At 41.2% G+C, this 15,566-nt stretch overlaps 2 protein-coding genes across 4 annotated transcripts in view; both read left to right on the top strand.

Annotated features, from left to right (window-relative positions):
• Window positions 1-15,566, top strand: part of PRSS8 (serine protease 8) — a 687,619-nt gene that overhangs the window by 250,635 nt on the left and 421,418 nt on the right. The window lies entirely within an intron of this gene.
• HSD3B7 (hydroxy-delta-5-steroid dehydrogenase, 3 beta- and steroid delta-isomerase 7) overlaps window positions 1-15,566 on the top strand; it is a 54,774-nt gene that overhangs the window by 1,820 nt on the left and 37,388 nt on the right. Inside the window, exon 1 of one of the 3 annotated variants that reach the window (XM_042472879.1) lies at window positions 14,495-14,691. The exons of 1 other annotated variant lie outside the window; for it this stretch is intronic. In XM_042472879.1, coding sequence (XP_042328813.1) covers window positions 14,667-14,691 — 25 coding nt within the window. In that variant the 5' untranslated portion in view covers window positions 14,495-14,666. Of the gene's footprint in view, window positions 1-14,494; window positions 14,692-14,831; window positions 14,989-15,566 lie in introns of those variants that run through there. One more of the 3 variants, XM_042472880.1, reaches the window with a different exon arrangement.

Below are 15,566 nucleotides of genomic sequence, written 5' to 3'. Positions count from 1 at the left end.
CCATGCTCCAAATCCAAGTTTACTAACTTGGTGGATACTCAGCCGTGTAGACGGTCTGTTGTCCCAAGCCAACTCTGAGTCCATCTGCTTTGTGTGCCTTGCCCAGCAAAAGAACGTACCGGGATGGAGATCCAACTAAGTTTTATTTTACTACACAGTGAGTAGAAGGGATTGTAAAGCAATGCACACTATATACAGCTGGTGCTTTTATATGCTCAGAACAAAGGAAGATGGCCATCGTTACACCAATAAATGTGTGTGTATGTGTGTTGTGTGCCTTCAAGTCATTTCTGACTTATGGTTACCCTAAGGTCATGTGGGTTTTCTTGTCAAGGTTTGTTCAGGGGAGCTTTGCCATTGCCTTCCCTTGAGGCCGAGAGCATGTGACTTGCCCAAGGTCACCCAGTGGGTTTCATGGCCAAGCGGGAATCGAACCCTGGTCTCCAGAATCATAATCCAATGCTCAAACCACTACTATGTCACGCTGGCTCTTCACTGATAAATATCGGGCCAGATACCTTGCACAACATACGTCACGTACTGCCATTCCATGATAACTGTGGGGGTGCTACTTAGCATTTTCAGTCTCTACCTGTGTGTTGATTTTTGTGTGTTTGTGTGTGTCATGAGAACATTGGGTGACCTTCTACTTATATTTGATAGGCCCAAGATTTATCTCCTGGCACATTCAGTTATTATTGGCCAAGGCTTCTGGAGCACTCCGTTCTTATCAGCCAAGGCTAGTCAGAGTGTGCTGTTTCTTTACGATATTGATACAAGCCCAGTGCCTCCACCTGAAGGCATCCTGTCTTGGTGCACGGTGTGAAACTTTCTTTAATTTCTAGCTCAAAGGTCCCTATTTTTTTCCTGGTGGGAGAAAAGCAGCTTGTAGTTGCTGATTTTGAACAAAGAAATGTAAGGAAGGGTGAGGGTTTAAGCAGCCTTCCTGCTACTATTTTTCAGTTTGCAAACACATACATCACAAAATGAGATCTTTTTAATTTTTTATTATTATTTATCATAATTAAAATCTTCCACATTAACACAATCCATATAATACACTTAACAAAAGATATCAACGACAAATAAACTATACATACAATGACAACAACGACAAATAAAAAATAGAATAAAAAAGATGAACTTATGACTTCCTAGTTTCTTTTTGTCTGAAAAGTCTACTAAATTAATCCGTCTTCGTACATATTTCTTCTTCTTACCTCTGCTTTAACCTTTTCTCAAGTTGTCTAAACTGGGAAAACATGGTGAAAAGCAAATCATAAGGGGTAAGAAATATGCAATTATGTATAGTATGGGAGCCAGTGTGGAATAGTGGTTTCTGGAGACCAGGGTTCGAATTGCAGCTCAGTTGTGGAAACCCACTGGGTGCCCTTGGGCAAGTCATACTATCTCACCCTCAACACCTTTCTGCACAAATCTTGCCAAGAAACCCCCATGATAGTATACAAAGGGAACTTTTAGCACCTTTGAGACTAAGAGAAAGAAAGAAGCTGGTAGCATGAGCTTTCATAGTCTTGAGCCTACTTCCTCAGATGCATGTTTGGAGTGGCGAGTCCACAGACAGGAACCACAGAAGCCGTTTGTGTGTGAGAATGTCAATTCAAATTCAAAACCTTGTGTATATGGAGATGAGATGACATGTTCAGTTTTAAAAATGGTCATTGTGGGAAAAGGAAAGAAAAAGGCAGTTGCATAGTCAAGGAGAGTCTTCTCCTTGTGCCTCCAAGTTGTTTAGGAAGGAGAAATGTTGTTGCCTAAAGCCAAGGAGAGTTTGTTGTTGTTGTTGTGTCATTTAAGTCATTTCCACCAGACCTTCAGGTGAATCTGTCGTGGGGTTGTTGTTGTTGTTTTTTGCAAGTTTCTTCAGAGGGGGGTTGACATTGCCATTTTCTGAGGCTGAGAGAGTGTGACTTGCCCAAGTCACCCAGTGGGTTTACATGGCCTATAGGAGTGGTGGCAAACCTATGGCATGCATGCCAGACTGGGCACTCAAAGCCCTCTCTGTGGGCACGCATGGTGTTACTCCAGCACAGAGTTTGACAGAGTTTGTTACTAGAAAGCCAGAGGAATGTGGCACTTTGTGATAAATAAATGGGTTTTGGGTTGCAGGTTGGTCTCTAAAAGGTTTGCCATCAATGGCCTAGCGGGAATCAAACCCTGGTCTCCAGAATCATAGTCCATTGCTCAAACCACTATGCTACACTGGCTCAGGAGAGCAGACAATCATATGAATATTAGATTGTATTGTGGGAAACAGAGAGGGGTGTGTGATGAACTGGTGGATCACCTTAGGGTCTTCAAGAAACGACTTGAAGCCACACAACAACAAAAAATTCAGCTTGATCCTAACAAACCTAATAAAAAGGTTTTAACTTTTCCACACACACTGATGCAGAATGAACCTTGTGTGTGTTTCACAATCTTAAAAGATTGCCAGTGCTGGGGAATTTAGTTTCCCTTTCTAATAAAGACTCTTCCCTCATATAACTGTCAAAAGATTGAGGAATGCATCACTGGAGCTCCAAAAATCTCAGAAATGATGCTTTTGGAGACTGTATTTAAAGAGATTCTGCAGGTGCTCAGAGGCACTCTCCCTGAGTTACAGCAAAGCTCTTGCAGTGTAAAACTGATTCCTGTGGGATAGATTAGCCATAAACCAAGCAGGTGGCAGCTTTGCCAAATGCTGAAATCAGAGGTTGGGTTAAAACTGTGACCTGCGTTTCTGCCCTCATTCCAGTTTGGCTCAGTTTACCTGATATTTAAGATGATCCCTTGACATTTTGTTCAGTGGCTTCTCTTTCAGAATGCTGTTATTGTAGTTTCGCTCTTCCCATGCGGATTGGCCCCATTTTACACAAAGCTTTACTAGCAACAATATGCAACAATAGCAAATGTGACAAAAGGTGCATTGGTTCCACTTCTGCTAAACCTTGTTTTCCTTTTGCTTCTCATCAAATGTGAGCTACATAGGGAAATGATCCAGAGAGGTGTCATGTTTTATAGCCATCTGCTCTTCCTATCACTTGGCATGGGTCAAAGGGGCAGCTGGAGAGAGTTTCAATTCTGGAAAGTGTCAACTGGCAGTCGGACACATCATCTCCTGTGTTAACCTGGATGTGTCCAATGTACCCTTGTTTTCCGAATCCTCTTGTGGAGCTGAGGGCCTCTTGTTCAGAGCCATCCTACCATTAGGATTATCCTAGGCAGCCTGGGTTTTTGAGGGGGGGGGGGTCATAAGGCAACAAGAAGTCAAGGATTTCCTGGATATATATATTAATGGTAGGAATGGAAGAAGTGGATGAAGGATTTTACTGCCTCTCCTGCCAAGTTATTTATTTATTTTATTTATATCCTGCTTTTTCTCTCTAATGGGACGAAAAATAGTTAGCCTGGCCTTGATAAACCTCAGGCATCGAAATGTATCCTTATCTTCTGGCCTTGATCTGAAATGTCCAAACTAAGTACTGTAAAGGTGCCTCCCTACTGAGGTGGCGCCAGTCCAAGGTAAAACAGATGATAACGTGGTTCTGCAGCCTTGCTCTTTTGCCCCAGTGCAATTAAAAGGAAGGACAGCCTCTTCTGCAGAGCTTGAAACAGCTACCTTTTTTGGATTACAATTCTCCTAATACCCTCAGCCAGTTCATGTCAGCTGAGCAGGGGATTAGGGGAATTGTAGTCCAAAAATTAACTATTCCAAGCTCTGCCCAGTAAGTCTCTTTGCAGAGAGCTTAACCCCTAGCGGCTCTCACTTGCAACTTGAGTATATACAATAAGAATTCAGGGCCCTGTTCACGTTTTACAATTATATGACTATCATTCCACTTTAATTGCCGTAACTGCATCCTAAAAAGCCCTGGGGCTTGCATTTTGGTGGGGCACTAGAACTCCCGGGCAGAGAATTCTAAATGTAGTTCATCTCCCTAAACTGCAATTTTAGAATTTCGTAGGACAGAACCATGGCTGTTAAAAGTGGAATCGTAGTGGTATAATTCTCTAGTGTCAATGGCTCCCAGATTTTTGCCCTTGAAAACACACTGCTTTGTGCTAAGCCTTGCCGAAAGGGGCTTTTAGCTGAATCGACACTTGTTTTTATCTTGGTCTGTTGCCATCACGTTAAGGCTCTTTCTAATAAAATGTTTGTGGCACAAGCCCAGACAAGCAGAGGTAAGAGCTGACAAGTGATCTTGCCAAATTTGTGCAGCTCATACGTTTAGCCACATTAAAAAGGCCCCAGCTGGAGCTCTTGTAAACCACACGATCTAATTATAGAGTATGATTCCTGTAGTGTCTGTTTTAGGTTTGGAGTGGGGCATGGGCTCATTTATACTTGCTTGTACATTAGGTTAGTTGAGCCCTTTCCCAATGGGGGCATTACTCAGGTGTGCTAGATTCTGACTCCTATCATCCTCCAACCAGTGATTCTCAAAAACTGGCCTTCCAGGTATTTTGGACTAAGGTTCCCAGAATGTCAGACCATTGGCCAAGATGGCTAAAGCCTTTGGGAGCTGAAGTCCAAAACACCTGGTGGGCCACAGTTTGAGAATTACTATAGTTTTTGTGGGTTTTTCAGGCTATGTGACCATGTTCTAGAAGAGTTTCTTCCTGACGTTTCGCCAGCATCTGTGGCTGGCATCTTCAGAGAATGCCTGCCTGGAAAAGAGTTGGGTATATATATTGTGTGACCTGGAAAGGCAGGAGTGATAATTCAAGGAGGGGTGGAGGAACTTGTGGTATACTCCAGCACCCATCATTGGTTATGCTGTCTGGGGCTGATGGGAGTTGAAATCCAACATCAGAAAGGCCCCTGGTTCCTCACACCTAAATTAATTCAGTCCCTCACATTAAGACCATCCTATGATTGAGACTCTTTATTGCTATCAGTGAAGAGTTAGTTAATTATACTGGGGAAATCTGTTGTTTCAAGTCGGTGGTTCTCCTTATAACCTTCAGCTCCCTGACCAGCATGGCAAATAGTTAGGGATTTTGGGAGCTGACACGCAAAGGGTCTGGAAGACCAGACTTGGAAATGTTGTTGTCATCCACCTTCAAGTCATTTCTGGCTTATGGTGACCCAAAGAGATTTTCTTGGCAAGATTTGTTCAAAGGTTTGCCATTGCCTTCCTCAGAAGCTGAGAGAGTGTGACTTGTCCAAATCCACCCAGTGGATTTCCATGGCCAAGTGGGAATTGGAACCCAGGTCTCCAGAGTTGTAGTACAATGCTCAAACCACTACAACCATGCTGACTCTTTCTCAAACTTTGAGAACCACTGTGTTAAATGGTCTGATGTAGACCTAGGAAAAGGGCTTTATTGGACTAGAATTCCCAGATTCCCCAGCCAGCATGCCATAAAGAAAGTAATGTATATAGTGCAAGAAAATAATTCCTCCAAATTGAGTAATGCAGCTTCTTAGGCTCCAACCCTTGAGGATGCATTTTTGGAAGTGGTCTGTTCCATCTTTGCTGTAATGGCAATGGTAGTTGCTTTATAGTTTGCTTCCAAGACTGAAACATAGCAGAGATGTAGAGGTCAGGGTTCTCTGAAGGGGAGTTGTTATTCATATTCTAAAAGTAGAAGCATTCTTCAGCATTAAAATGCACACAGTACATATTTCTGGCTTTACTTCAGAAAAAAATCCATCGCCCTCATCAGTCTGAAATGTGGGCAATGTAGTCATAAAACTTAGACTAGGTTTGCCTGATGTGGTTTTGGAAAGGCTAAGATCTGTCTCTGATGTTACCTTTTACAGATGTGAAACTTCCCATCTTATGTACCAATGGTTATTTTGAGACTTCTAGACACCTTGTCCTCCGAGTCTGACATAAGGGGAGCTCATCCTTGCCTCAAAAGAAGAAGATTTAAGTCTTCCTGGAACTTGGAACTGTTAGGGGTTTTTTTGGACTGGCAATGCTGAGAGGAACCTGAGAAGAGCCATTTCAAAAATTTCTTTTCTAAACTTTGCATATTTCTGCCATTGCATAATTGTAATCTCCATCTCCCTCTGTGTGTTTGCACATTGATTTATGGTGACCCTATAAATTTCATGGAGTTTTCTTAGATAAGGGATACTCAGAGGTGGTTATTGCCAGTTCCTTCCTCTGAAATATAGCCTAAAGCACCTGGTATTCTTTGCTGGTCTCCCATCCAAGTATCAACCAGGTCTGATCCTGCTTAGCTTCCAAGATCAGATAGGATCTGGTGCCTTTAGGGTATTAAGGCATCCCATCTCCCTTTTCTTACTCTCAAGTTGTTTCTCAGTTCTGGCAGTCATCCTTTCCATCAGTCATCTCTAGTTCTTCATCTTAGCTGTCTCATTGCTCCTTTTCTTGCCCTTTCCTCTACCTTCATGTCCCAAAAGTTTAATCCCAGTTGAGATGACAACATTTGCTTTCCTCACTGAAGCTGGACTGTCTTCAATCTGTTTCTTGTTCCCTGAGCTATAAAAGTGTTCATGAATGTTCTGTGCCACCATTTTGCATCGGTCAAATGGAATCCAAGCCTTCAGCACCACAAATCCCTCCTGTTCCCCATGTAATTATTTGGAAAAATATTTCACATTTGTTCTTAACTCAAGGCCAGGTTTTTTTTATTAGATCTCCACCCTTTCTCTTTAATCTAAGCCCAAATCCATCTGTTCACTCATCCTTTATACATAAACAGTTTACATCTATAAGATTCCGTTTTTCTAGTTTTATGATACTCCCGACTACTTCAGAATTATATGGAGATGCCGCAAGGTCCCTCATCCCTCAGTTTAGAAGCATTGCCATGCTTGTTGTTAACCACCTTCAAGTTGATCCCGACACATGGTGACCCTGTGGTTGAGACATCTCCAAGACTCCCTGTCCTCCACTGTTCTGCTTAGGTCTTGCACATTTATACTCCTGACCTTAATAGAGTCCATCTGTCTAGCATGCAGTCTTCTTCTCTTTCTACATCCCTCCACCTTTCCTAGCATTATTGTTTTTTCCAGTGAGTTGTGCCTTCTCACAATGTGGTCAAAGTATGACAGTCTCAGTTCAGTCATCTTGGCTTCCAGGAGCAGGGAAGAGGGGTAACTATATACAGATAGAATACACTTTATGAAATAGAAAGCAACCACTGAAAATAAGAAAAGTATACTTAAGCTAACTACATATTGCCAAGCTGACCACAAGATCTAGGACCAGAGGAACAGGGCACATGCAGAGTGCAATTATTCTACATACCGAAGCAAAAAGCATAGCAAATCATCTATAACAGGGGTGGGGAACATGCCATTCTCCCTGTGTTGTTGGACATAAATAAAACCCACTTTGTGCTAGCCATTGTTGAGCATGATGGGAGTTGTAGTCCAACAATATCCAGAAGCTTGCACCTTTCTTGTACCTGGTAGATGGTGATCTTGACAACTTGGCCTTGTATGTGCAGAGGGTAGTTAGGCTATCTGGGAATGAGAAACTTAACAAGTGACAAGAAAGGCACATATGATGACTGGTCTTTGGGCACAGGTTGTCACTGCTTTAAGCAGAGCTAAGCCCTCCAAAGAAAACCTCCCGATGTTACGAAGACCTATGTGGGGAGGGGATGCCGGAAAAGCTGTGTGAGAACTCTGGGGGGCAAGAGGTAGAAAATTAAGAACCATTTTCTTCCATTTCTTCTAGGGCTGTCAGCTGTGAAAAGTGCATTTGAAAAGGAGTTGGCTTTCAAGTTGAATATGCTCTGGGAAATAATGAGGATTTGGATAAGACATTTGTATATGTTTGTCAGGAGCGGACACTCACATCACATGACTGGCAATTGCACAACTGCCCCACAAATGACTATTTGCACCCACGGCATTGCGCGATTGCCAGTTCATTCACGGGTTTCCCCCATGAATAAAAAGGGATGGCTGGGGGACAGAACAACTTGGGTAGGAGGTTATGTCATGCGATCAGCATTGCTGAGTCCCCTTCCCTCCCAATGAAATAATGGTATAAAAGCCGTGTGTGGCAATCTTCCATGTCACTATTTTCTTTTCTTTGCCTTGTCATCCTTTTTTAAAAAACCATGTGTGTATTTTCTTAGCCCCAACTGATGTCTGGTTGCCTCCTACCCATATTGCACAGCCACCATTTACTGTAGTTACCTCTTCATCCGTATAGTCTTTAGGGTGAGCACAAACCGCTATGCCTGCCAGAATTTTGTAACTTCTTTAGCATCATTTTCCTTTGCTTTGTCCTTTCCATCCTTTGTTTTACCCTTGACTTAGCCATGTAAAGGTAAAGGTATTCCCCATTGACAAGGTTGTCAAGTGGTGTCCGACCACAGGCCATAGCCATGGATCATATAAAAATCCATAATTCTGGCCCCAAAACCTGCCCTTGACATGATGTATTATCAAATATGTACGGTAATATTAAATGAAAGTCATTGGGATGGGAACATAAGGCTGCCTATGAACAAACAGCTGATCTCACATCAATTATTCGCAGCTCTGGATCAGAAATTTGAGGCATTCATGACTTTGGCCCAAAGACAAGGAAGGGTGGAAGTCCCAGGGGAACTTGCTATAGCTCCCAGTTTGACTTTCACTCGCCCTCGATATTCTAAATGTTAACAACTGTAATTTTGAACATTCCACCCACAAAATGATTTTTTAAATATTTCCCAGTAGACTATTTTCTTTAAAATAATATTATGTGCTTCCAACGTAGAAAATCAATTACCCACATGCTGTTTGTTGTATTTAAAATCTACTCATTGTTTTTAAAATAGCAGTTGTTAGATACGCTCTCCTTCTGCCATGTCCTGTTGTTCCAACATTAAACGGGTATTGAGAAATAATATTAATAATTTAAACATTTTAGTTTGCAAGTTTCATGGGGCAGAGATCTTTCTTGTTGCCCAAGCCTCCCTCTGTAAAGCTGGCACTAGATACGTACATATATACAAAAGCACAATATGCATAAACCCGTTGTGTCTCAGAAAAAGCACAAAATCGTTACTTAAAGGAAGATTATTTCTTCTACTACTCTTTCCTTTCGAAATGCTTTACATATTTCAAATTGAAAGGAGTCTAAAAAAGAAAACAGGAAATTATTCTTTCTGGTATGCGTCTGAGAATTGTCTGGAGACGGGCCCTTCAAGCTCAAAGTGAAGTGTGTTAATATTTTGGGGATTTTTGAAAGGGTTTTGGTTTTTATAGAACAGTTTGACTGTGCAGCTGTCAGAAATTCCTGCTATTTCTCTGTAACTTTTTAAACTGTCTAAATCCAATTATCTCCACTTCATCAGACTTGTTGAATCAATGGGAATTTCATAGTGATCAAAGTTTATTTGATTCACTGGGTCTGGTCTGCTTGAGATGGACCGTTTGATTTTGCCTAAAGATATCTGAACTGCAACGTTAGAATATCTAGTTTTTAGTGTTGCAAATTTTCATTGATGAACTGAGTGGTCAGTGTGTTTTAAAAAAAGAAATACTGATTGTCTAAACAGATAGCTCTGAAAAATACATGCATAAAATCAACAGATGTCATACCACCGTGGATGAATCAATCTTATTTGAGTTCAGTACCTAAGGAGAGTCAGGCCTGGTTAATACTTGTATAGAAGACCGCCATATGAGGGATCACCAGGATTCGAGGTAAGCATCCTGCCTGACATCTGCAGAGCTGCTGCAGAGATACTGAGCTCTGTGGACTAATGGTCAGATTCAATATAAGACAGTGTCCGATGTTTCCAGGGATATATGGTGTATGGATTTGAGTGTTGGACTAGGACACTGGGAGACCAGGGTTCGAATCTCTGCTCATCTGTGGAAACTCACCAGGTGACTTCAGGCACATCACACTCTCTCAGCCCTAAGGAAGACAAGGGCAAACCCCCTCAGAACAAATTCTGCCCAGAAAACCCCATGATAGGTTTGCCTTAGTTACCATAAGTCAGAAATGACTTGAAGGGACACAACAACATGGGGACTGCTGGCAGCATTCTTTTGCAAGTGTATTTCCTAAAAAGTCAGAACAGTGTTTATTTTATAATGATATTATTGTTGTGATAAATAGGCACAACAGCTAAAAACAAACCACCCCAACTTCTTTGTAGCTATTTTGCTCCCATTAATATGGAAGTACATGAAGGTTTAAAATTGTGTCCTTGGGAAATCCAGGATATTGCAGAAGCTTATCAGTGGTTCCTTAACCGTGATAAGTAACAGACCAGACTCTGTCATTTCATGTGACACTTGTGGTGGTGAACAACCACAGAGAATGCTGCTGGGTGTGTTCCAGACATAAAAGCAGAAGGAGGAGTTACATTCAGCAGGCTTCATATAGCTGACCCAAGACATTATGAAGCCCAAGTGGTGCCTTTCCCTCTCACGCAAGTCAAGGTGCACATGGCCCCAAAGCCAGCTGCTGATCATGGATTCAGCCAAAACATGCTGGTTGTTAGATGGAAACTCTTGAGGGTCTCTCTCAAATCACTTAAAGGAGTTTATCACACAAAGATGATTGGGAGTTTATCTTGTAAATATCCCAGAAAAATGGCATACCGTAATTACGCAAAACGATGTTGCACAAAACCCACAAATAAAGTGGTCACAAACAAGCATTAACACACATCGTTTTATTTTTGGAATTTCAGTGACAATGCATTTCCATTATCACTTTATTTGTGCAATTGTGTGTGATAGACTTAAGTCTACTTCCTCAGATGCATTCAGATGAAAGCAGGAAGGAAGTAGACTTAAGTCTACAAATGCTCATGCTGCCAACTCCTTTCTTTAATTAGCCTCAAAGGCACTACAAGATCTCTCTACATACTATTCTACAGACCAACACAGCTATATCTTTGAATTCTAGCACCTTTAAAGTTTGAACTAGAATTTGGAGTGCAATAACCCATTCTCATGGAAGCCACCAGCTGCCATCATATGGTCTCCTCCTCATCTCTGGTCAGCCTTAACACAACTTTTTAAAAGTCTTGCTGTGCCATTCAGATACCAGTTAGTGCATTCACCTCTTCTGCCCTTCCTTTCAGTCATGCCATACGAAACAAATAGCATGGTAGGACTGGTCCTGGTTAGTATGCAGTATTTGAGTTACTCAAGGCTTGTTTCCTCCTTTTGGAGTGGTTCGTGCTATCGCTTTTTATTTCTCAGTCTAAGGCTAAAAAAAACCTTTAAAAAAATCTTTTCCTGTACTCTGGACTGACATTTCTTGAACCTCTCTGCCAAAGCCTTCCAACACTACCAGAACAAAACCATTTTTGGAACAGTCCTCCTTCCCACCTTTGTTTACATGGCTCAGTTTTAAGACTAAACATACATTGATACCAAATATTTGGTAGCCTGCCCTTTTATTTCAAAGGGAATTCCAGGATACTTTATGATCAAATTAAACAGAACAGATGAAACAAAACAAACAGTCAAATGGCTGATAGAGTCCAAGTCAGAGTTAAAACATCTAAAAAATCATAATACAAAACTAGGGCCATTTGTTCCAAGTTAAGCCAACATATAGTTTATTTTCCCTTAACATATAAATGCTTGTCCTAAATGAAGCTTTGGAGCTGTTGGCCCTTATAGTTGATGGGCAGTTATAGTTGATCCTGAACTGTCCAAGTGTTGGTCATTTTTAATGCTTCCCAACAATGAGGCTTCTTCCACCCACTACCTTACACAAACACACACAATTCAGAATGCCTTTTCTGGTATACTAGTTCTCTTTCCCTTGCATTGGTGAGATGGCCTCTTCTAGGATATCTCTTCTCTTTCTTTCTCTCTTACACCAGTGGGAATGCTGTTGGCATTTCTCCTCGCTTTTATGCTCTCTTGAACTAGTGGGAATACCGCTTCTAAAATGGTATTTGCATATACAATATATAATGTTTCTCCCCTTCTGAACTGTTTTATTTGCTTGCAGAGTAAATCAAGTTCTTTAATTGGTTAATAGACATAATGTTGCAGCCTTAAAATTAGTACTTTTGCCCTGTTAAAGAAATCTCATTAAACTCTTTAAATGTTATCTGTTTTAAATAATAAATATTACATAAATATATTTTATTTTCCTTAAGGTTTCTATCTGTTCCTTAATCTTTTTGGTTTCAAGGATCAAGGTCAAGGATCCCATGTGCAAAAAGTTTCACGTGACCTGTATGAAACCAGCTTGGTGTGGTGGTTTGAGCATTGGTCTACAATTCTGGGAGACTAGGGGTTGAATCCCTATTTCACCATGGAAACCCAGCAGGTGATCTTGGGCAAGTCACACTCTCTCAGCCTCATAGGAAAGCAAAGGCAAACCCTCTCTGAAAACCCTGTGATAGGTTTGCACTAGGGTCGCCATAAGTCAGGAATGACTTAAAGGTAAACAACAACAACAATAACGTGAAACCACTGGACTAATTTGTCTCAGGTTTCCTCTAATAAGGATCTGAATGCACTTGATAACATAAGCATCTTGTTATTCAACTTTCTGTGCCTCATATTCTTAATTGCAGCTACCTTATACGTAGGGTACAGGCAGCTCTAGTATCGATCTAATTTGTTTAGTCATTCTTTTCAAGGGTGGAGCTTTAAAAAACAAAATACTTCTGCTAGCTTTGAAGCAGCAGCCAACTATGAACCTTGCAAGTCGGCTTGCATCCATAATATCAGGTAGCATTCCCTTCAGTACCCCTGGGCACTTTGGCACCCATGGACTGTATAAAAATTAATAAAGTTCAAGTTTCTTTTTTCTGTTGTTGTTGTTTTATTGTATTTATATCCTGCCTTTCCTCTGATTATCTCAAGGTGGCATATGTAACTCTCCAGCTTCACGTGTGAGATAGGTTAGGCAGAAAGAAAGAGAGTGAATGAGTGAATGAGCCAGTTCATCACTCTAAACATTATTATTTCAGTGATTCCAGGCTACCAGTCCAGTGAAGGGAGACTTGCTAAGAGTACTTTTTGATACCAAGTCTACACTTGTAACCTGTTGCATCAAATGTTGTTTCCTATGCTTGTTGTTCTTATTTGGCATCAATTTGGTTTCCAACTCAGGGGCATCACTAGAGAGGGTACAGGCTGCATAAGGTGACACTTTAGGGGGGTTATACTACTGTTTCCCAAAATCAGTCTTTTTCGCAGAAAAAGGCTGTTGGTTCGCCTCCGTCCCTTTAAAATGCTGAAGAGATGGTGAGTGGGATGATGCTCAGTGAGAGGAGAAATATGTAAATATATTTAAGCTTTGCATATGATATTGTAATTTAAACATATAATATAATTTTCCTAATTGTTTACATCACAACTCTTGCCATTACATTCAGTGATATAAAGGAATTACAATTTATGAGTGACATTAGTACAAAAACCAGTACTAAGGATTCTGTTTGTTGTGACTCCGACATTGGGAATGTCACAGCACCAGGAACATGAACACCAATTTCCCATCATTTGATCCATTTGCATTTAGGCAGAAAGGAGGCCAGATTGAAGTGGAATAATTGGCCCATCTACCAAGGCAACCTGGGCAACTCCTTTGGCTGCCACAGTTCTTGGGACACTCTTGATAGATAGCAGTTGCCCACTCTTAAGGGTTTGATGTCTTTCCTTTTTTTCTCTGAGTGCATAGTAATAGAAAAAAATGTAGGGATTCTTAAAGGTTGCTCATGGTGCCCAGGAATCCATGCATAGGGCCTAGTCATTAATTAACGAATAATGTGGCTATTGAGTTACTGAAAGTCAGCAAATTACATTCCAGTCAGCTCCTGCTTGATAAAACATGCTCTTGTTCTTCTCATGCTCTGTTAATGATGCAGAAGATGCAAAATGAGTATGTAGCAAAACACTTTTTCCCTGTAAATGCATCTTTGAATAATAGTGGTATATATCTTTTTGGGTTCTCTGTGGCCAATTATAATTTGGTATTACAGACACAATCACAGTTTAAATTTAATGGGAGACTATGGTGGCAAAATTACATTGGTGCAGTAGCAACCAGAATCTGCAGGGTGGGATGAGGCTCTTGTCAGTGCCAGTTGTCTTGCACAGTTATCTCCATCATTGCCACTGCCACATTTTAATCTATCCATTGGCCTGCAATGAAGGAGGTATCCAGGATTTATTGCTTCAACTGGCTCAGCTGGCTGGGGATATTTTTTAGTCCCTTCGATCTGGGATTTTTCTGGTTTTCCGGAACAAATGGCAATCTTACACGGCAGACTAAGTCCCTTCCACATCCTCCCACTGTGTCTTGCCCCAGGGATAGAGGTGAGCCCCTCCAGCACACCTCTGTCCTTGTGCAGGCATACATAGGAAAAGGAACTCCTTCAGGTGTCAAAACAGCTCATTCATGACCATTTCCTCTCACCCACTTGCATTTTCCAGTGGTCTTTCATGATGCCATTATGAGCCAAGCCCTAGGCTGCCTCTCATTTGTTGCATGGAGGTGCAAGTGCATCATAATACCAAGGTCATGGGAGCAAGGTACAGTCCGGGCAGCAGAAGATAAGAGGACCAGAAGTAGGTTTTGTAAGTAAGCAGCAAAGACAGGTATGAGGATGAACTGGGATTAATTGCCAGTTTCATTATCTGAAAATGGCTCAGGGCTGGTGAGCAGGTAAAGAACAAAGATGAAGGCAGGAACAGAAGGAGTCAGGAGCAACAAAGAATCCCAGCAAGGAGTCAGCAGGGTGTAAGGATGGTCGGGAAGACCAACAAGCCAGGCAAGAGACTTTTAGCCACCCCCACAGATGTAGTAAACCTAGTACGTAATTAGAATTTCATAGCATGATATGAATGTGGGCCATGGCATATCCTCCAGCTGTCCTGATTTGTCAGTGAATCCTCTGTCACCCCACTTTTTCTACTGGTTTTGAAATGTTTTTCTTTCCTCCTCCCATTTTCTGCTTTTGTCAACTTACTCAACTGAGCTTAAAGTGCAAAAGGAGTTTGCATTTAATTAACTCAGTGGAGGAAGAGGAGAGGAGGGAGAAGAATCTTGTCCTTTCTAGTAGGCTCAGGTAAATCCAGTTTTCTGGAACTTCTCATACCTTGTCTAGTTTTCCTTATTCATAACTTGTTTCCATCTTTACCATAGCCTGATATTGCTTTGCCACATGTGTCCTGGTTTTCATCTGTGAAATGTTGGAGAGTGTGCCATGCTGCCAGTTTGGATTTGTCCACAGTCAGCTTTGATAAAATGATATCTATATCCCTGCCCTACACTCTGTGTGTTACTGCCTTTAAAAAGTATTTTGAAACTTCAGTAGGTTTTAAATGCAGCTGCCAGAATAAACCAGGGGCTGTCTCTGAGTGACAATAGTATTGTTCCAACTCTCTGGGCTAAACATACATTTTGTTTTAGAATGCCGACAGGCTGCTTGGAACAGCTTGAAGCAGAAAATAAATAAATCATAAAATCCAAAAGTAAATGTGGCATAGCATCACATTGTCATGAAATAAAATGTTAACATCATTGACATGTCAACCACACCATTACTCAGAGCTTAGAAGTAATAAGAAAAATAGTTACCTGCAGTAAGTTTTAAAAATTATTTTCTTTAAAAAAGATAATGACAGCATCACTGTTTCTTTTGGA

This window comes from Sceloporus undulatus, chromosome 6 (assembly GCF_019175285.1).
Source record: "Sceloporus undulatus isolate JIND9_A2432 ecotype Alabama chromosome 6, SceUnd_v1.1, whole genome shotgun sequence".
Classification (NCBI taxonomy): domain Eukaryota; kingdom Metazoa; phylum Chordata; class Lepidosauria; order Squamata; family Phrynosomatidae; genus Sceloporus; species Sceloporus undulatus.
Note: the sequence above shows the minus strand (reverse complement) of the source record. Positions and strands in the feature narration are given on the sequence as shown.